The 16,099-nt window shown below is 33.5% G+C and overlaps 1 protein-coding gene across 1 annotated transcript; it reads right to left on the reverse strand.

Annotated features, from left to right (window-relative positions):
* Positions 1 to 9,977: 9,977 nt before the first annotated feature.
* Positions 9,978 to 11,819, reverse strand: LOC114291677 (uncharacterized). The gene is made up of 3 exons (XM_028235541.2): positions 11,646 to 11,819; positions 10,503 to 10,734; positions 9,978 to 10,408 (listed from the first exon to the last, which is right to left on the reverse strand). Exons 1-3 carry the CDS (start codon positions 11,817 to 11,819, stop codon positions 9,978 to 9,980), a joined length of 837 nt encoding a protein of 278 aa, XP_028091342.2.
* Between the last annotated feature and the right edge of the window lie 4,280 nt (positions 11,820 to 16,099).

Here is a 16,099-nt window from a genome sequence, read left to right on the forward strand (position 1 = left end):
AACTATAAATTTTTTTTAAAAAAAATTAACTAGAATTAATAGATTTGTTTATGTTTCAAATATTCTCAATGATTGTTTTTAATTATTATTATTATTATTATTTGGGTATAAATTCTTTTTTTTTTTTGAGGGGGGATAAATTTTGTAATTGATGAAGAATTTTGAATTTGTTTATTTTTTATTTTCTTTGGTATAAATTCTTTGACTATTTAAGAGTCTTGAATTTATTTTATTCTCGCTCATAGAAGTTTTGGTTTATTTAGTTATTTATTTTTACTATAAATTCTGTAATTGATTTAGAAATTTTGGTTTATTTAGTTATTTATTTTTACTATAAATTCTGTAATTGTTAATGTAAATCAAAGTATTATAAATTAATGCAGCGGATAAAAATAATTCGTATCATACCTTAATGACACAACCTCGTGGGTAAATCACGTGCTTCCAAAATCTGATCAGTCAACGAACCCAGCAGTGGAGTGATACTACAAAATGAGTATCACCTACACAAGTCACAGTGCAAAATGGCTTGATCGTTGTTTTCTGGGAGAGAGTCGAATAGAGAGTATGGGAAAAATGGTTATGGGTAAAAACCACATAACGTATATCTGACATACGTATATCTTTAGATTAACCATATAATCTGATATATAACCAATATCTATATATCCATCTATCCATATGTATTGATATGATAGATATAGATATTCTGAATGGTTATCCAAATAAGTTTGAATTGAAATTCAAACTTACATGGATAAGGTTCAAAAGGTTCTAAGGGTCATGCCACATGGGCGCCCAATTTCTAACAGCTCCCACTCGAACATGAGTTGGCATGACACTGCCACATCTCTATCTCAATCTCCCCAAAAAATAAACAATCTCATACTAGCCACTGCACCGTGCGACTGCTGAGAACACCTGCATGTGGGAGCTCTATACTAGAAACTCAAAATGAGCCAGCATAGAGACATCAACCCAAAAAGAACAGAAATAGTGTCTGATATACCCCAGACCCATCTAATTACACCGGTCCAAAAAACATCTCTAATCCCTCAAAAGAGCATGTTTAACCCCCTCAATTCTTGCAATATATTCACACTCAATCCGCTTCTCATACAGAGCGATGTGAGTTGCCGGCAGTGAATATACAACAGTGGTGTAATACTAGATGATCTTCCATTTGCCCTCATGCCATTTAGTTTAGGATTGACCGCTTTCCCAGTGATGTCCTTTAAGGCCGAATCATACATGACCGCAAGCAACATATCAAAGTAGCAGAACATCAACCCCTTACCTTATGACAAAGTCAAAAGTCACAAAAGGGTACATAAATGAAAGTCATATCAATAATGACACGTAAGACTCACACGGTGAGGAAACAGGGATCCATTCTCTCACCTCATTACTCAGTTGCCAAGCACATATAGTATGAATACATGCTACGATGGAGTAACTCTTCCATAAAGAGTGATGTCATACTCGATACACTGTACAGATATTAGTCTAGTCGCTTTCTAGCGCCTAACCCGAATTCTCTATTTGCTCGCCTTCTAGGGGCCAAATGAGATCTCGCATCTAGCTAATCATAACAGGCACAACATGGAAAGTGGGTACTATCATCCATGTTTGGTCCTTAACACAACCTCATCTTGGTTGTAACCAAGGCGACATACATAGTGGATTATTTAAGCCTTTCTTGGCTCCAAATAAAAATAAATCACTAGTCTCATCCTTGCTCGCTCCCAAGCGCCAAGGGCGATTGCTCGTGTGAGTGAGTCAATCTTGCCTGCTGACATCATCATCTGCTAATCATTATGACACAAACCATAATAGTGTCAACATCCCATCATCTCAAAATAAGTGATCGATTTAAAAAAAATGACCACAGCTTGTGCAATTATTGATTCCAAACATAAGCATTATCAGCACCTCTTGCGATAAGTATATACAACGGAATCCACCATGTGCGCCTTACATAAAGTAATTTAAGATCACTACCTCTTGTGCAATAACCTCTCTAAAGATATTTTGGTGACCAATTTGCGTTCATTCTTAATGCGCCCAACTAGCACAGATGCGCCCAACTAGCGTATTGAATCTTACAAGGAGCAAATTAATATACTACTAGTAAAGCATTTTATCCATAGTCTACTGAACAAGGTCAATGTCTAAACAACTCAGTTGACCATTTACCAAAGATAACACTTATCATGTCGAATACGCCCACATAGCGTACTTTAGGCTCCCACAACAAAGAAAAGATCAAGGAATATAAGTCATCTGTTTCTCCCAAAGACAATCCGAGGATTCACTCAATAGCTAAGGCTCTGGCTTTTACCGATAGGTAAGTCAATGGGTTTGCAATTTTGCATCTAGAATCGTTCTAGGATATTCCTTATGTAAGTCATCGAAAACAAAACATGAATTCTCCCAAAGCAATCCCTAAGGATCGTACATCCGAGCATATAAATTACATCACCTATTTCCATCATATCTAAAATAGAGGACTGCCCACCCTAGGTGGCGACAACTATATAAATTCCTGGCTCATAATGACTAAGTAAGGAAAAACTTCTTTTGGACCATTGATCATGCCTCAGTGGTCTTCATCGATCATCGTTGGTCTATCATGGCTTAACGAAATCTAAGAACCACTATTTAGATAACTGTTTTAGGCTATAAAAGATTTATTGGAACTAGCAACCTTTTTGCGCTCCTAACTTTTCACCATAAAAGCAGAAGGTAAATCCCTACGGATCTACTTATCCAATTCTCTAATGAGAAAGTTGGGTCAAAATGTCCACAAATCAATGTTCTGAACTTATGTCAATCATAGCCTAAGTCAAAATAACCTCACTCCCCAGGAGGAAGTCTTTTCATGGTCTACACTTTCCTCAATGGTGCGGCCTTTCGGTATCTAGCGAGCCTTATGCCTCAACAATGACTATCCAAATTATGCATAACTTTATAACAGTTTTGCGTCATAATGGAAAGTCAACCAAATTATAAAAATGGTTAATCCTCAAAGACTTTGTCTTAAACTGCGCAACATTAATCCACTTTCTAAAAATAGGGGACTAGAGCCTTAGGCATTATCCTAGGTTCTTTATCATTTTGCGGAGCAATCATGAATGTTTCCCTCTCAATCACCCAATGATGACGTGGAAAATTTTTACATTCGCTACCACGCAACTAAGAATGTAAAGTATTCTTCTCTAATAGAGTAATCCATTAGTAGGCACATCGCTCCCACTGTCCCTAGGATATTGGAAATTTCTTTCCATTCTCAACTAGGCTACATAGAGCGCTATACTTAGAATTCTCTATCTTATAGAGTTCCAAAAACTCTATTCACGTTACCTTTACTAATAAAACTTTATGTGACTTAGTTACACTACCACAAAGCTACTTACCTATATGCACATGGCCCGAAGGGTTTGCATGACTGCATACAATAATGCACCACACGACCCTTTGTGTTTACAAGACAGCATACAATAATGCGCTATAGAACTCTAGGTCTTAACTTCGCAATCTTATGAGAAATAAAATAAAGATAAGTTGCTTAACGGTTACAGATCGCCCATAAATGGCTCTCCGCTAACCTATTACTCAAAATGGAGTGTAAAATCTGATATGGAGGGCACTTAGTTAGGGATATAGGCAACAAACTAGTGCAATTTCCAATTGGGAAACATTTTGCGCCATTATCCACCTAACATTAACAATATTTAATTCCTTATCTCTACTACACCATTGTGTTGTTGAGTACTAGGAATAATCAATTTTCTAAGCATCCATCTCTCTTCACAGAGTTTTCTAAAAATAACTCAAATAGATACTCACCACCTTGGTCAAAACTAAAAGCACGAAAGCTATTATCTAATTGATCTCAACCTCATATGTGCAATGTCAAAAATCATCTCAAAACTTTTGACTTATGGGAGATCGAATAGTCTTGACTCAGATGTGTATCGTAATCTACAAATGTGTCGAGATTGAGGCTTAGCTATCATACCCTTACACATATCTAGTCACAAATATCATAGTGGACTAAATGCGCCAAAACAAATGACCTTCTACGGCTTTCCTACTTACTTGTGCGCACCCATTGCGAACAAAGTTACACATTCACATGAGAGCAGTATGTCATAAGTGAGTGGGCCCGAGAAGGCCTACTCAAACCATCGTGTCATCGTCTCATTAATGTGATTAAGTATAATAAGCCACTGGTTCATGACCAAAGTCATAAACGAATTCCAATCATCTTAATGTGTGAGTTCTCGAAGACAAGTTTTAAAGGTTTAGGCCCAACTAGGTAATGAGTCACGACTAATTCATATTCACTAGACCATAAAAGGATGTCATGGAGATATCAAGTGCGCCTAAGTCGCAAATTTAATTAGTAAGTGCTAATCCCCTGCAACTTCAAGTCAATTTTATTTTCCATACACTTTACTGCATCTAGTTGAAAGATGACGATACTTCTCTTGCCATATCTATTTCTCGCTTCATAGTTACTTGCAATTAATTCTATTATCCACAAGAATGAGAGAATAAGCTATCAACTATGACAGCTCCAAAGTAACTTAAGCGCGAATTAGGCTAAAGAGTCTAATTCAACACAATACTCTCACAAGCGATGCGTCAAATTCTTAGAGTCATAACAACCTTGTCGACTTTGACCTTTTCATCACTATGCCACAACGTTTGCGCTTAGTGCTAAACATTATTCAAAAACGTTACCCTAGCTAAGGAATCATACAAAGAAGCCCCTTCTCATGTCTCACACTCAAGTGTGGAAACAATAAGTGTCCAGACTTAGACAAGTTGGCAATGCTAATAGATTTTGCAGTTTCTAAGCGCTAATCTTTTCACTTAGTGTTAATAGATTTTGCAGCTTCTAAGCGCTAATTTTTTAACTTCACGTGATATTTCAACGCACACTATTATAGTGCATGAAATTTTGCTCCACCTACTCCCAATAATTGAGTAGAGAGCAAAACACTGCTTATACTGGCTACTCGTTTTACACTTAATGACTAATTTATTTAAGCTCGCATTTCTTGGATGACGTGACTCTTGAATGTTACTTCATCTAATGATGTAACATTATTTACAAGTCAAATTACAAAGTCAATCCGCGCAGCTCAATAGTCAAGATCATATACAGATCTATTGAGGGCTTAATAATTTCATAACTCCAAAACTCGCCAACCAAAACTACGTAGCGTGCCGCTAACCATAGCGCGCACATTAGTTTTTATTATGCCAAACAAAGCAACAAAACCACGGCGACTTTGAGTCATGTTTCCTTACTTTGGCTCAATTAAGACTCGACCTAAAGTCTCCAAGACTTTTGCTCATCTAAAGAATGGGATTACTTTGTTCACATTTGAATATCTTTACTAAGTCTAGGTCAACCAATTAACTTTCATAAGTTAAGTCAATTTAGAGAGAAATTCGCATTGGGATTAATTTGATTAGCATAATATAATTTTGCCACAAAAATCTAAATTAAATAGTGACAATATTACACAAGTCGCAAGATCGAAAATCCGCTATGCTCGTAATCATCTCTTGCGCCACAGGTGACAATTATCCAAAATTTAATTTAATTTATGCGCAAAATATTGGTTTTCGAGAGTTAATCTACAAAGATTTCTCTCAACCGAATAACCTCCCACTGACTATGGCATGTCTAAAAGCATGATAAACTATTCTAATTCCATACAATAGCATCATAACGTAGATTCACAATCAACTCATGCTATGCTACATTTAATAACGGAATTAAAATAAAAAAAATAATTAATCATGCTATTCTAATCACAACATATTACAAACCCTAAAAAAAAATAATGTGCTGTATTTACTATTTAAATTATGCCATAACAGAAACTGTATCACTTTTGAAATTTTCTAGAATTTTTTTGAAATTTTCTGGAATTCTAAATAACTAATAAACACACATTAAATTAGAAATAAAAAATTCCAGAATCTGATAAACTGAAAAAATTATTCCAATAAATAGTAAAACATTTCAGAAGTCTACAATAAAAAATTCAACCCCAGAAAATAATTTATGCAATACCAGAAGCATTTTGAAGCATAAATAATGAATTATAATCACAGGAAAAATACTTTTTATTTTCATAAAATTTTCAAAATTTTACAAAAGATAGAAAATATAATTCTGAGTCTAACGATACTAACCACGCTTAAAACAAAGCTATAACGAATTAATTATGACCATTTAACGTAATTCTGACTTTAAAAACAAAACAAACAGACCCTTACATCAACAGCCAAGCCGACGGAGGAAAAACGGTGCGGCTCAGCGCGCGTGGCTCGGCTCGTGGCTCGGCGCGCGGCTCAGCACGTGGCGCGCGTGTGTGGCGCTAAGGGCGTGCGTGGGAAGCGCGGAACAGCGCGCGCGTGGAGGCGTGTGACAGTGCGTGGAGGCGCGTGGAAGCCTCCCACGGCGTCAGGTGGCGCGTGAGGCCCACGCTCCGCCTTTCAGGGTGTTTTTTGGTTCGATTTTTATACTGCCAGACTCCATTTTTCACAATAAAAACATTTATGGCATTAAAAATAACGTTTAATGAACATAAAAATGAGATGTATCACATTCTCAATCTAATTTTCATGCATGTAATGTGTATATATTTATATAAAAAAATACACATATTTTAATGCATAAAAAATAAGCACGAAAAAAACCCATATACGCTCTGATACCAATGTAAATCAAAGTATTATAAATTAATGCAGCGGATAAAAATAATTCGTATCATACCTTAATGACACAACCTCGTGGGTAAATCACGTGCTTCTAAAATCTGATCAGTCAACGAACCCAGCAGTGGAGTGATACTACAAAATGAGTATCACCCACACAAGTCACAGTGCAAAATGGCTTGATCGTTGTTTTCAGTGAGAGAGTCAGAGAGAGAGTATGAGAAAAATGGTTATGGGTAAAAACCACATAACGTATATCTGATATACGTATATCTTTAGATTAACCATATAATCTGATATATAACCAATATCTATCTATCCATCTATCCATATCTATTGATATGATAGATATAGATATCCTGAATGATTATCCAAATAAGTTTGAATTCAAATTCAAATTCAAACTTACATGAATAAGGTTCAAAAGGTTCAGGTTCAAAAGGTTCTAAGGGTCATGCCACATAGGCGCCCAATTTCTAACAGTTAAGTAATATCACTCTTATTGGATAATCATTTTCAAATTTAAACTTGAGAGTACATCTTAATGATTGTTTATTTATTTATTTTTATAGTTTAATTTTGTTCATTATTATTCTAAACTATAAATTCTGTTTTGAAAAAAAACTAAAATTAATAGGTTTGTTTATGTGTTAAATATTCTTTATGATTGTTTATTATTTTTATTTTGGGTATAAATTCGGTTTTTTTTTTCTTTTTAAAATAAATTCTATAATTATTTAAGAGTTTTGAATTTGTTTATTTTGTTTATTTTCTTTGGTAAAAATTCTTTAGTCGTTTAAGAGTCTTGAATTTATTATATTCTCAATCATAGAAACTTTTGTTTATTTATAAATTCTGTTAAGTAATATCACTCTTCTTGGCCAATATTTTCAAAATTTAAACTTGAGAGCACATCTTAGTGATTGTTTATTTATTTATTTATATAAAACCACATCTCAGTGATTATTTATTTTTTATTTTTATAATTTAATTTTGTTCATTATTATTACAAAAAAAAAAAAAAAAACCAGGCTGCTTTGCCACACTGTGCTATTAGGGACAAATTTTTTTCAACTTGCTTTACCACATAATGTGTATATATATATTTGTGAAAATTCATAAATATTGAATATTTTGAAAGATTAATATATATATATATATATAAATATATATCATGTTGTACATATTTTATTTATGAAATATATTAAAATCAAATGTTATCTTACAATACATTATATTATACTCATGATACATATCTATTATTCAAAAAAATGTAGCATAATATAACTTTTTCTAAATTTGCACACACATCGCATGTGTCCTCGGCCACTAGTTATAATTAAACACATTTATTTTGGCAATATCATTAAAAACCAGATTTTTTTTTTGACTTTTTTGAAAAAGTGATTTGAAAACTATATTTTAAAAATAGATGTGTTTGGTTTCAAAAAAATTTACTATTGCAAATTGAAATTTCCCTCCAAAAGAGAAGAGAGGAGACTAGATACATTCAACAGCAACAACAACAAAATAAAAAAAAAAATTTGTCACATCAAAAGTACTCCCATGTTTGTTTTATGTATATGTACATGTTATATATGTATCAAAACATAATTTGGTATAAACCCATTTATGAATGCATATCCTATTGTTAAATGTATAATTTTATCATAAAATTTTGTGATAGTAACCACAAAATACGTAATTTTGTCACAAATTAGCATTAAAAATAAATCGTAACCAACTTACAAGCTTTTGCAATATCAAATACCAAATTTTGTACAATTTTTTTATGCCAATTTCTGATGATGCTATGCATATTTGTGTTAACGTTACGAAATTTTGTGACAACATAAATTTTCTAATTAACATTTATGAAAATTTATAAATGTAATTTTTTTACAATGTAATTTTCAAGTTATTGAAGTTCATAAATTTGTATTTGCAATCCGTTTTCATCAATTGTTGAAGTTAATATAAATTTTTCTTTACATTTAAAATTGTAAATGTATGTTTAAAAATTTTATCATAATTTTTCAAGCTCATTAATACACTAAATACAACAAAGAGTTCAAAATACAAAAAATTGTACATTTTCATATTTTGTTGTATTTTATACAATTTTTTTGAAGTTTTTTATACTACTTTTTAAAATTTTACATTTATGAAGATGAAGTGTGTCTAATACGTAATCAATAAATAAACAAATAATTTTCTTAAAAGATTATAAACATTATATAAGCACGTTGTAAAAAATTATTTTAAATTATGAAACTACTAAGCACAGAAAATCAAAATATGTTTTAAACGATTATGAAAATTACATGAGCACATAAAAAAAACTGTGTACAAAAATATTTTAAAGGATTATGAAAATTATGAGAAAATATTTTGTACGAAATATTTTAAAATGACTTTCACTCAGTAGCACATTTGCAAAAAAAAACATGACCAAAAAAAAAAAAAAACTTGTTACAGTTAATTCAAGGGCAAGTTCGTAATCAAATAATTCGTAAAAAAATTCATATGTAATATGAAAAGAAACTCATAAACCAAACATACATAACCAAAATTTATAATTGCACGGACACATCTTGGTTGCATAATACAATCTTTCATACAATATTCATAATGCAAACGTGAAGAAGAGTGATTACATATATTAGAAACGCAAGTTTGTTCATTAATAATGAACATCAACTTTGTTTGTTGTCAACATTTAGGCATTCAGAAATTTGAAACTAAGTAGCACAAGTAATAGACAAATAACAATCAATGAGACCAGAATGTTACACCTACAACAAGCATAAAGGAGCCTGTTTCTTATTGTTGGCGTCGAATTTGTACTTCGCTGCATATTGATTTTGTACCACACAAATGAATGCCTGCCTGTGGCTTAGGCCACTATGACAACAGTAAAAGTACCTACCATTGTTAGCCACAGTGCGGGCCATCCACACTCGAATTGGTCTAGCGCCACAACAACAAAGTCGACTCAATTGTCGCTCCATCAACACTATCCTACAACAATTTTCCATATATAGCATCATATGTAGGACAGAACACAATAAAATAATACAACATTTCATAATCGATAGTAAACATCACATATCCATATGTCTTAGTGTAACACATAATTGACACAAACATTATTTAAAAGTATAGGTCATACATAAGTTTCAACACAACAGATAATGCAATATCCTATTGCAAATGACAAGTGGCATGTGCTACTATGGATGAACCTTACGGTTGTTCCACATAGCTGTCACAATTTCATCACGAAATTGAACCATTTCATTCATGACTTCATCTTCTAAATTACTATTTCTTGCCATAGGAGTTGCATGTTCTGTTTGCCTATTGAACCATGGATCATTTGCAGAATGCATGCAGATCCAGTTGTGACAAGCACAACATGTGCCTTGTCGAACTTGCATGTAGTTCGGCATGGATTTCAATATAGGAAAATGATTTTTCAACACCCCAAAGCATCGTTCTATCACATTTCTTAGTGATGAATGGTGATAGTTAAACAATTCCTTGTACCCATTTGGTTGATGTCGACATCCACGAAATTGGTCCAAGTGATATTGTTTTGAATGATATGGTGCGAGAAATCCTGTCATATTTGTGTAACCCGTATCAACCAAATAATATTTACCTACATCAGTATACCACATTAACACATAAAAATTACATGCAAACATTTAAGTAATGCTTACTAAGCAACGTGACTACAGAAGCAAAAGCCTTACCCGTAAGAGGTAGAGGGAATGCTACATCGGGACGTGTTAGCGCATTGGATAACACTCTTGAATCAATTACACTACCTTCCCAACTGGGATAAACAAAAGTAAATTTCATGTCGAATGAGCATGCTGCAAGAATGTTTTGTGTTATTGCAACCTTTCTACCACGATATACACTTCTCTTTCTAGCAGGTGCATGCGCCGCAATGTGCGTACCATCAATTGCCCCTATACAGTCCTACATACACAAATATGTAAATTAGTACGTTTGTCTAAATGCCACATTGGTTCCAATGTGGCAGAAATTTATTTTCTATTCTCTAAATCTTATCATTTTTATTTTTATTTTTTTGTGTTTTTTTTTGGTAGTGATTTTTTTTAAAGATTGTAACCAATTTTTTTACGGACTGGGGATGGAGTAACATCGATGTGTTGCAAAAGTAAAATATTTTTTACAATTAAAAAAGCACTACATACACAAGAGATAATTATATCTCGAAGTTTCATTTGTTTATTTTTATTCTTTATAATTTCTATACTTTAGTGAACTTGTTGAAAATTTGTAAACCCAAATCTTGTACTTTGTAATTGTATTTATATTGAGTGTATCTAACAATTACAAAGTTGGTTCAAATTTAACTATTCTACAATGACAAGAAACAAATACTAATGAACATGAACTACACCCAATTTTAAAATAATTGACATCATAAAATTGGAACCAAACAAGGGTGTCTGAAACTAACCTTAAGTAATGGGTAACACTTTGGGTTGTTTTGAATTTCAGGAGGAATGGCATTTGGGTCTGGTGGTTAGATGATAAGCATAGCAACACGACACAATACTCTCATTATAATTTTGAAATGTCAGTGAATAGTTTCCGTTGAGTGTTGAAAACGATAAACCACTAGTCTATGTCATTCACTATGTCTACATATATACAAAAATATAGCGAGTGATTGCTCTACAGATAACCTATTTTTCTTTACCTTTATTAACTCTCAGTGTTTCAATTCAGTACAAAAGGACCGGAATGTGGGCGCATCCATCCACAAGATCTCTCGAATTTTGTGTGGATCTTGTGTACGGACACGTCCGTTGCGGCATCTTACTCGAAAGTCCATTGGTTGATTTGTATATTTGACAAACCATTTCAAAGTCAATATCATCGTTGTCTAATGCAATAAATGATGACCTCACGTGACTTGCAATATTGTCGCCACTGTCCTTACTATCAGGGTTATCTTCATTGTCCTCATTGTCTTTACTGTCCTCACTGTCTTTGCTATCCTTGTTGTCCACGTTATCCCCACTTGAATCCATTTCACCATGTTGTTGTCATAGTCGAGAAATTCATTTTGCTGATTGTATATTTCATCGTCCATATGAATATCAATTGTTGTGTTGCTCATGCCCATTTTTGTAATTACAAAGTAACTAAAATGAAAATCCAATTTCCATCCATACCACAAAGAGGTAAAATTAATTTTACCATACAAAAGTATAAACTACTTCGTTCAAATACTTATGTCCTGATAAAGAAGAAAAATATGAATACTATCAAGTCACTATACAGGTGAGTGTAATATAACCAATATCGATGTTCACTTATTATATAGGTGACATAAATTATATATAAAAGTGGAGCACTTACCTATTTTTCTATTTGAGCGAAGGTTTGCAACAGATCCCATACAAAACAAAATAGAAGTTGTGGAAATATGAAATCTATTAGGTTGTGTTGACAATGGAAGTGTTGGAAATATGGAATCATGTTGGTTGGATGAATTTTGTTCAATTTGTCACCAGTTTTTATGGTGCTCTTATGGTCGTGATTTGACCTTGTAATTCATATTGTGGTGTATATAATTTAACTTAACTTAGCTTTTCATAATTAGGAATTTGAATTAATTTTTTGGCTTCTTTTCTTCATGGGTTATTTCTGACAGGGTTCCTGCTATGGGAAGAAAGGCTTTAGACAGAGTACCTGCTAAGATAATTATGTAATTTGCTCTGTACTGTGGATTTTCAGTTCAGTTATATTGACAACATGTAAGGGAATATGCAACCTAACCAGAATGACATACACATCAAGTAAAGATTGACAAATATGAAGCTACGGACAATTGGATTACACATGCAACAAAGTTGTTGACAACATGCTAAAGAACTTATTGTTCATAGCACAACTAACAACACAAGTTCATAACAGTCCCAAACTTGATAAATATGGTTTCATACTATTCATGACATGCTAACCCACACACCCTTAAAGCCACCAAGTCCCTTATATATCCGTAGTACACATAAGAAATACAGAGGGAAAAAAAGAGAGCAGTTGTTTAAAATTTAGCCGCATACATTGACTTCCAGCAAACTGGATGCTAAACAAAATCCATTTTCCAAGTTAATTCCTACGCTAGCTTAAGAACCCAATGCATCTTTATGTTGGGGGACATCCTAATGAACATTCTTCTATTTGTTTTATCGCAGAAACTCTCACACGCCTTCAGATATTGGTCAAGATTGATTCCTTCCATTGTTGCCCAACAGTCCATACATGCATCAATGGAGCACTATTTCTTGTCGACGTGACTCACTTTAGACATTTTGTTTTGGCGCATTAAAATTCTTTTTTTGCAAGATTCGTGGCAGTCTATGTATCAAATGCTAAATCCAGGTGTGCACCATTTCGCCCACCATCATTACCTCTACCCCCACCTATCTTCAGTTCATCATCTCCTTTAATTTCGTCACCAACATGGAAAGAATCAGTATTAGAATTGATACCAACACAAAAGAATGCACTTTGGATATCCCTTTCTTCATCAGAGCTTGAGGGTCCTTGGGTTGAAGTACGGGTAAGTGCACCAGTGGCTTGCGAGTTTGCAAAGAGGACATCTAACAAATCCATGTTATCTAGTCCTTTTTTCTTGAAAACTTTAGCTTTGGGATGTGCCTATAAAATTAAGACAACCAAAGATGTGGTAAATAAGTAACTTGTATTTAACTAAGTGCACTATGAAAGTTGTAGTCAACTCCAAGGTGGTGGTAGTTAGCTTAACATATTGATCCCAAATGTCATCTGGGGCTGTGACCGTTTTTCTGTGGTCATCCCATCCGAATCCCGTATGGTTCTTTAATTTTACAAAAGTATTGTATGATTGCCTGATGTGATGGTACTTTTGCTTCAAATAGCTAACCGTGTACCTAACTTTAAACTACTTGTATAGCTCATCGTCAATCCAACTACAATGCCTTATAATGAAAGAGTTTTTCCTAGTTAAGGAAGGGTCTTGCATCACCGCTTCCACCATCATTTGCATGAAGGCCAATTCAATCCTGCTTGGCCACAACCTTAAGTCTTGCGCATCATCTACGACACCCTCACTGTCCATCTATGAAATACACGTATTGCACATGTCAACTAAGTGATAGGTTTAATTAAGTCATGAGGTCTTAGTTTTTAAAAACACAAGTCTCAAAATTTTGAAAGAAATGTTAAACGATCAATTTATGCAAGAACGAAAACTTATCGAATTTGTAACAAGACAACATTTGATTGTACAATACTACATTTAGAACACAACTTAATTTTTGTACAGACTGGTAAAGTATTGCACATATCAACTAATATCATAGCATAACTTCAAGCTTTCGTTACCAAATTTAATGGATATGTTTAACATTTATACTTGTGTTTTGTAGCACTTGTGTCCTTTAAACTATTGGAGAGTGTATTTAATTTCTTTATTTTCATTTTGGTAGTCTTTGGAGTTGTTGTATTTTGGTTTTGGAAGAGTACAATTCAATTTAGACTTGTTGAGATTGTTCATTCGCTCTTGTTTACGTTGAAAAGTTCTTTGGAAACTTGGAAAATTTCTTTTGGTGTCGACATTAGTTTTCCTGGGGTTCGACACCACCTTGTTGCCTTACTCTTAGTGTCTTTGCTGGTTTATAGGGTCGACGTCACGGGTCCCAGGGTCGACTCTTGTCTATTGCTATGTTCTGGGTGTTGCTACTGAAATATAGGGTCGACACTATTGCTTCCTAGGGTCGACCCTCGTCTGCTGCACACATTGGTGTCTCAGCTTTTCTTTTTTAGGGTCGACACCACTGTCTTGAGGATCGACCCCTGTGAGCTATTTTCAGAAATTTTAGTTTGATTTTGGGCCAAAGTTTTAGGGGTTTTGACTTATTCTTTTCATTGACTTTAGAGTTATTATTCTACCACTATAAATAGACCCTAAACACACTTTTCTCATTCATTTCTCTCTCTCTCTCCACTTTAAATCGTGAATCCCTCTCTCTCTCTTAGAAACTTAACTTTTAGAGACATCTTCTCACCTTGGTCCTTTAAGAAAGATTATAGATCTCATCAAGAGTTTTCTTTTGATCTAAGAGTTTTGTGGTTTCATCGACTTTGAATTTTTTTCAAATTCTCCTCTTCACTTCAAAAGGTAAGGTCTATTTCCTTAATTCAACAGGAGTTCATTGGTGTATTTGTGGTATATTTTGAGATGTAGATCTTGTGGTTCTTACTTGCTTTTGGGGTATATTTTGTGGGTTGAGGGTCTATACAAATTGGGGGTTGTTTGGTTATGATTTTGCTATTAAATCTATTTTTGGTAAACAAACTTGCATTAGATTTTCTAAAAGAGAAAAGGCCCAATTTGTAGGAAAACCCTAAATGATATTGTTTTGGGAGTTAGATTGATTTTGGTAAATGGTTTGGTTAGAAAGAGATGGGAAGAAAATGGTTGTGGGATTTTGAAAATAAGGGTTGTTACTCTTTTGGAAAATATATCTATATTGTTATCTTTTAATTATTACATTAGAGATAACTTTTTTGGCTATTGGTGGAGGATAGCATTGCGGTGTATTAGAAATCGCATGTGGATTAGGCAATCTGAAATCATTCATACCATGGAGCATGTAATGGATAATATATTGGACCACACGTACTGTGCTATTGGAAAAAGGTAAATAAGGTGGTAAAGCTATGAGGGGGTGTTAAAGAAGAATCAAGTTGACATGTGTGTCCATGGTGAAAGACCTAAACCAGTGCGGTAAGTGTTGAGCCTTCCGATTAGCACTGGTTAAATTTTAAACTTTTTTACATTGTTATTTTGATGGACTAATAAAAAAAATGGATATGAAATCAAACAATATATTAGCCCATTTTAACGCGGTTAAACCCCCCTAAGAAATCTTGCTTGATTTGCTTTTCCTTAAACCACCCCAAGTGACACTCTTCCAATACTAAATATTTTCTACATATCAAACTTGTCTTAGGTGATATTTGATAAAACTGAATATTAAAAATTAAAGGTTATTTGATAATGTACTAAATTCAATCAAGTTGACTGATTTATATAACTGGTTGATTTGTATAAGCAGTTGAAGTGGTTAAATTTTTAATTTTACCTTTTTTACTTTTTGCATTTAGATATTTTTCTCACTAATATAACTAGGAAAAAAAAAAGAATATTGTAATCACAATCATAAATCTAACCACTGAAAAAGTTTAGTACTCACTTTGTATGGTGTTTCAAGAAAAAAAAAAAGTCATCTCCAAAGTCTCTCCAAAATGTGTTGGAACT

This window comes from Camellia sinensis, chromosome 10 (assembly GCF_055761805.1).
Source record: "Camellia sinensis isolate YWXY chromosome 10, ASM5576180v1, whole genome shotgun sequence".
NCBI classification, from domain to species: domain Eukaryota; kingdom Viridiplantae; phylum Streptophyta; class Magnoliopsida; order Ericales; family Theaceae; genus Camellia; species Camellia sinensis.

Bases quoted from the DNA above. Each gene is read 5' to 3' on its own strand.
- LOC114291677 (XM_028235541.2), bottom strand. From the start codon at position 11,819: ATGGATTCAAGTGGGGATAACGTGGACAACAAGGATAGCAAAGACAGT. The intron at 10,735-11,645 runs GTTTGTCAAATA...TTGTGTATGTAG, and splicing joins ATGATATTGACTTTGAAATG to GACTGTATAGGGGCAATTGA. The intron at 10,409-10,502 runs GTAAGGCTTTTG...ATACTGATGTAG, and splicing joins ATTCCCTCTACCTCTTACGG to GTAAATATTATTTGGTTGAT.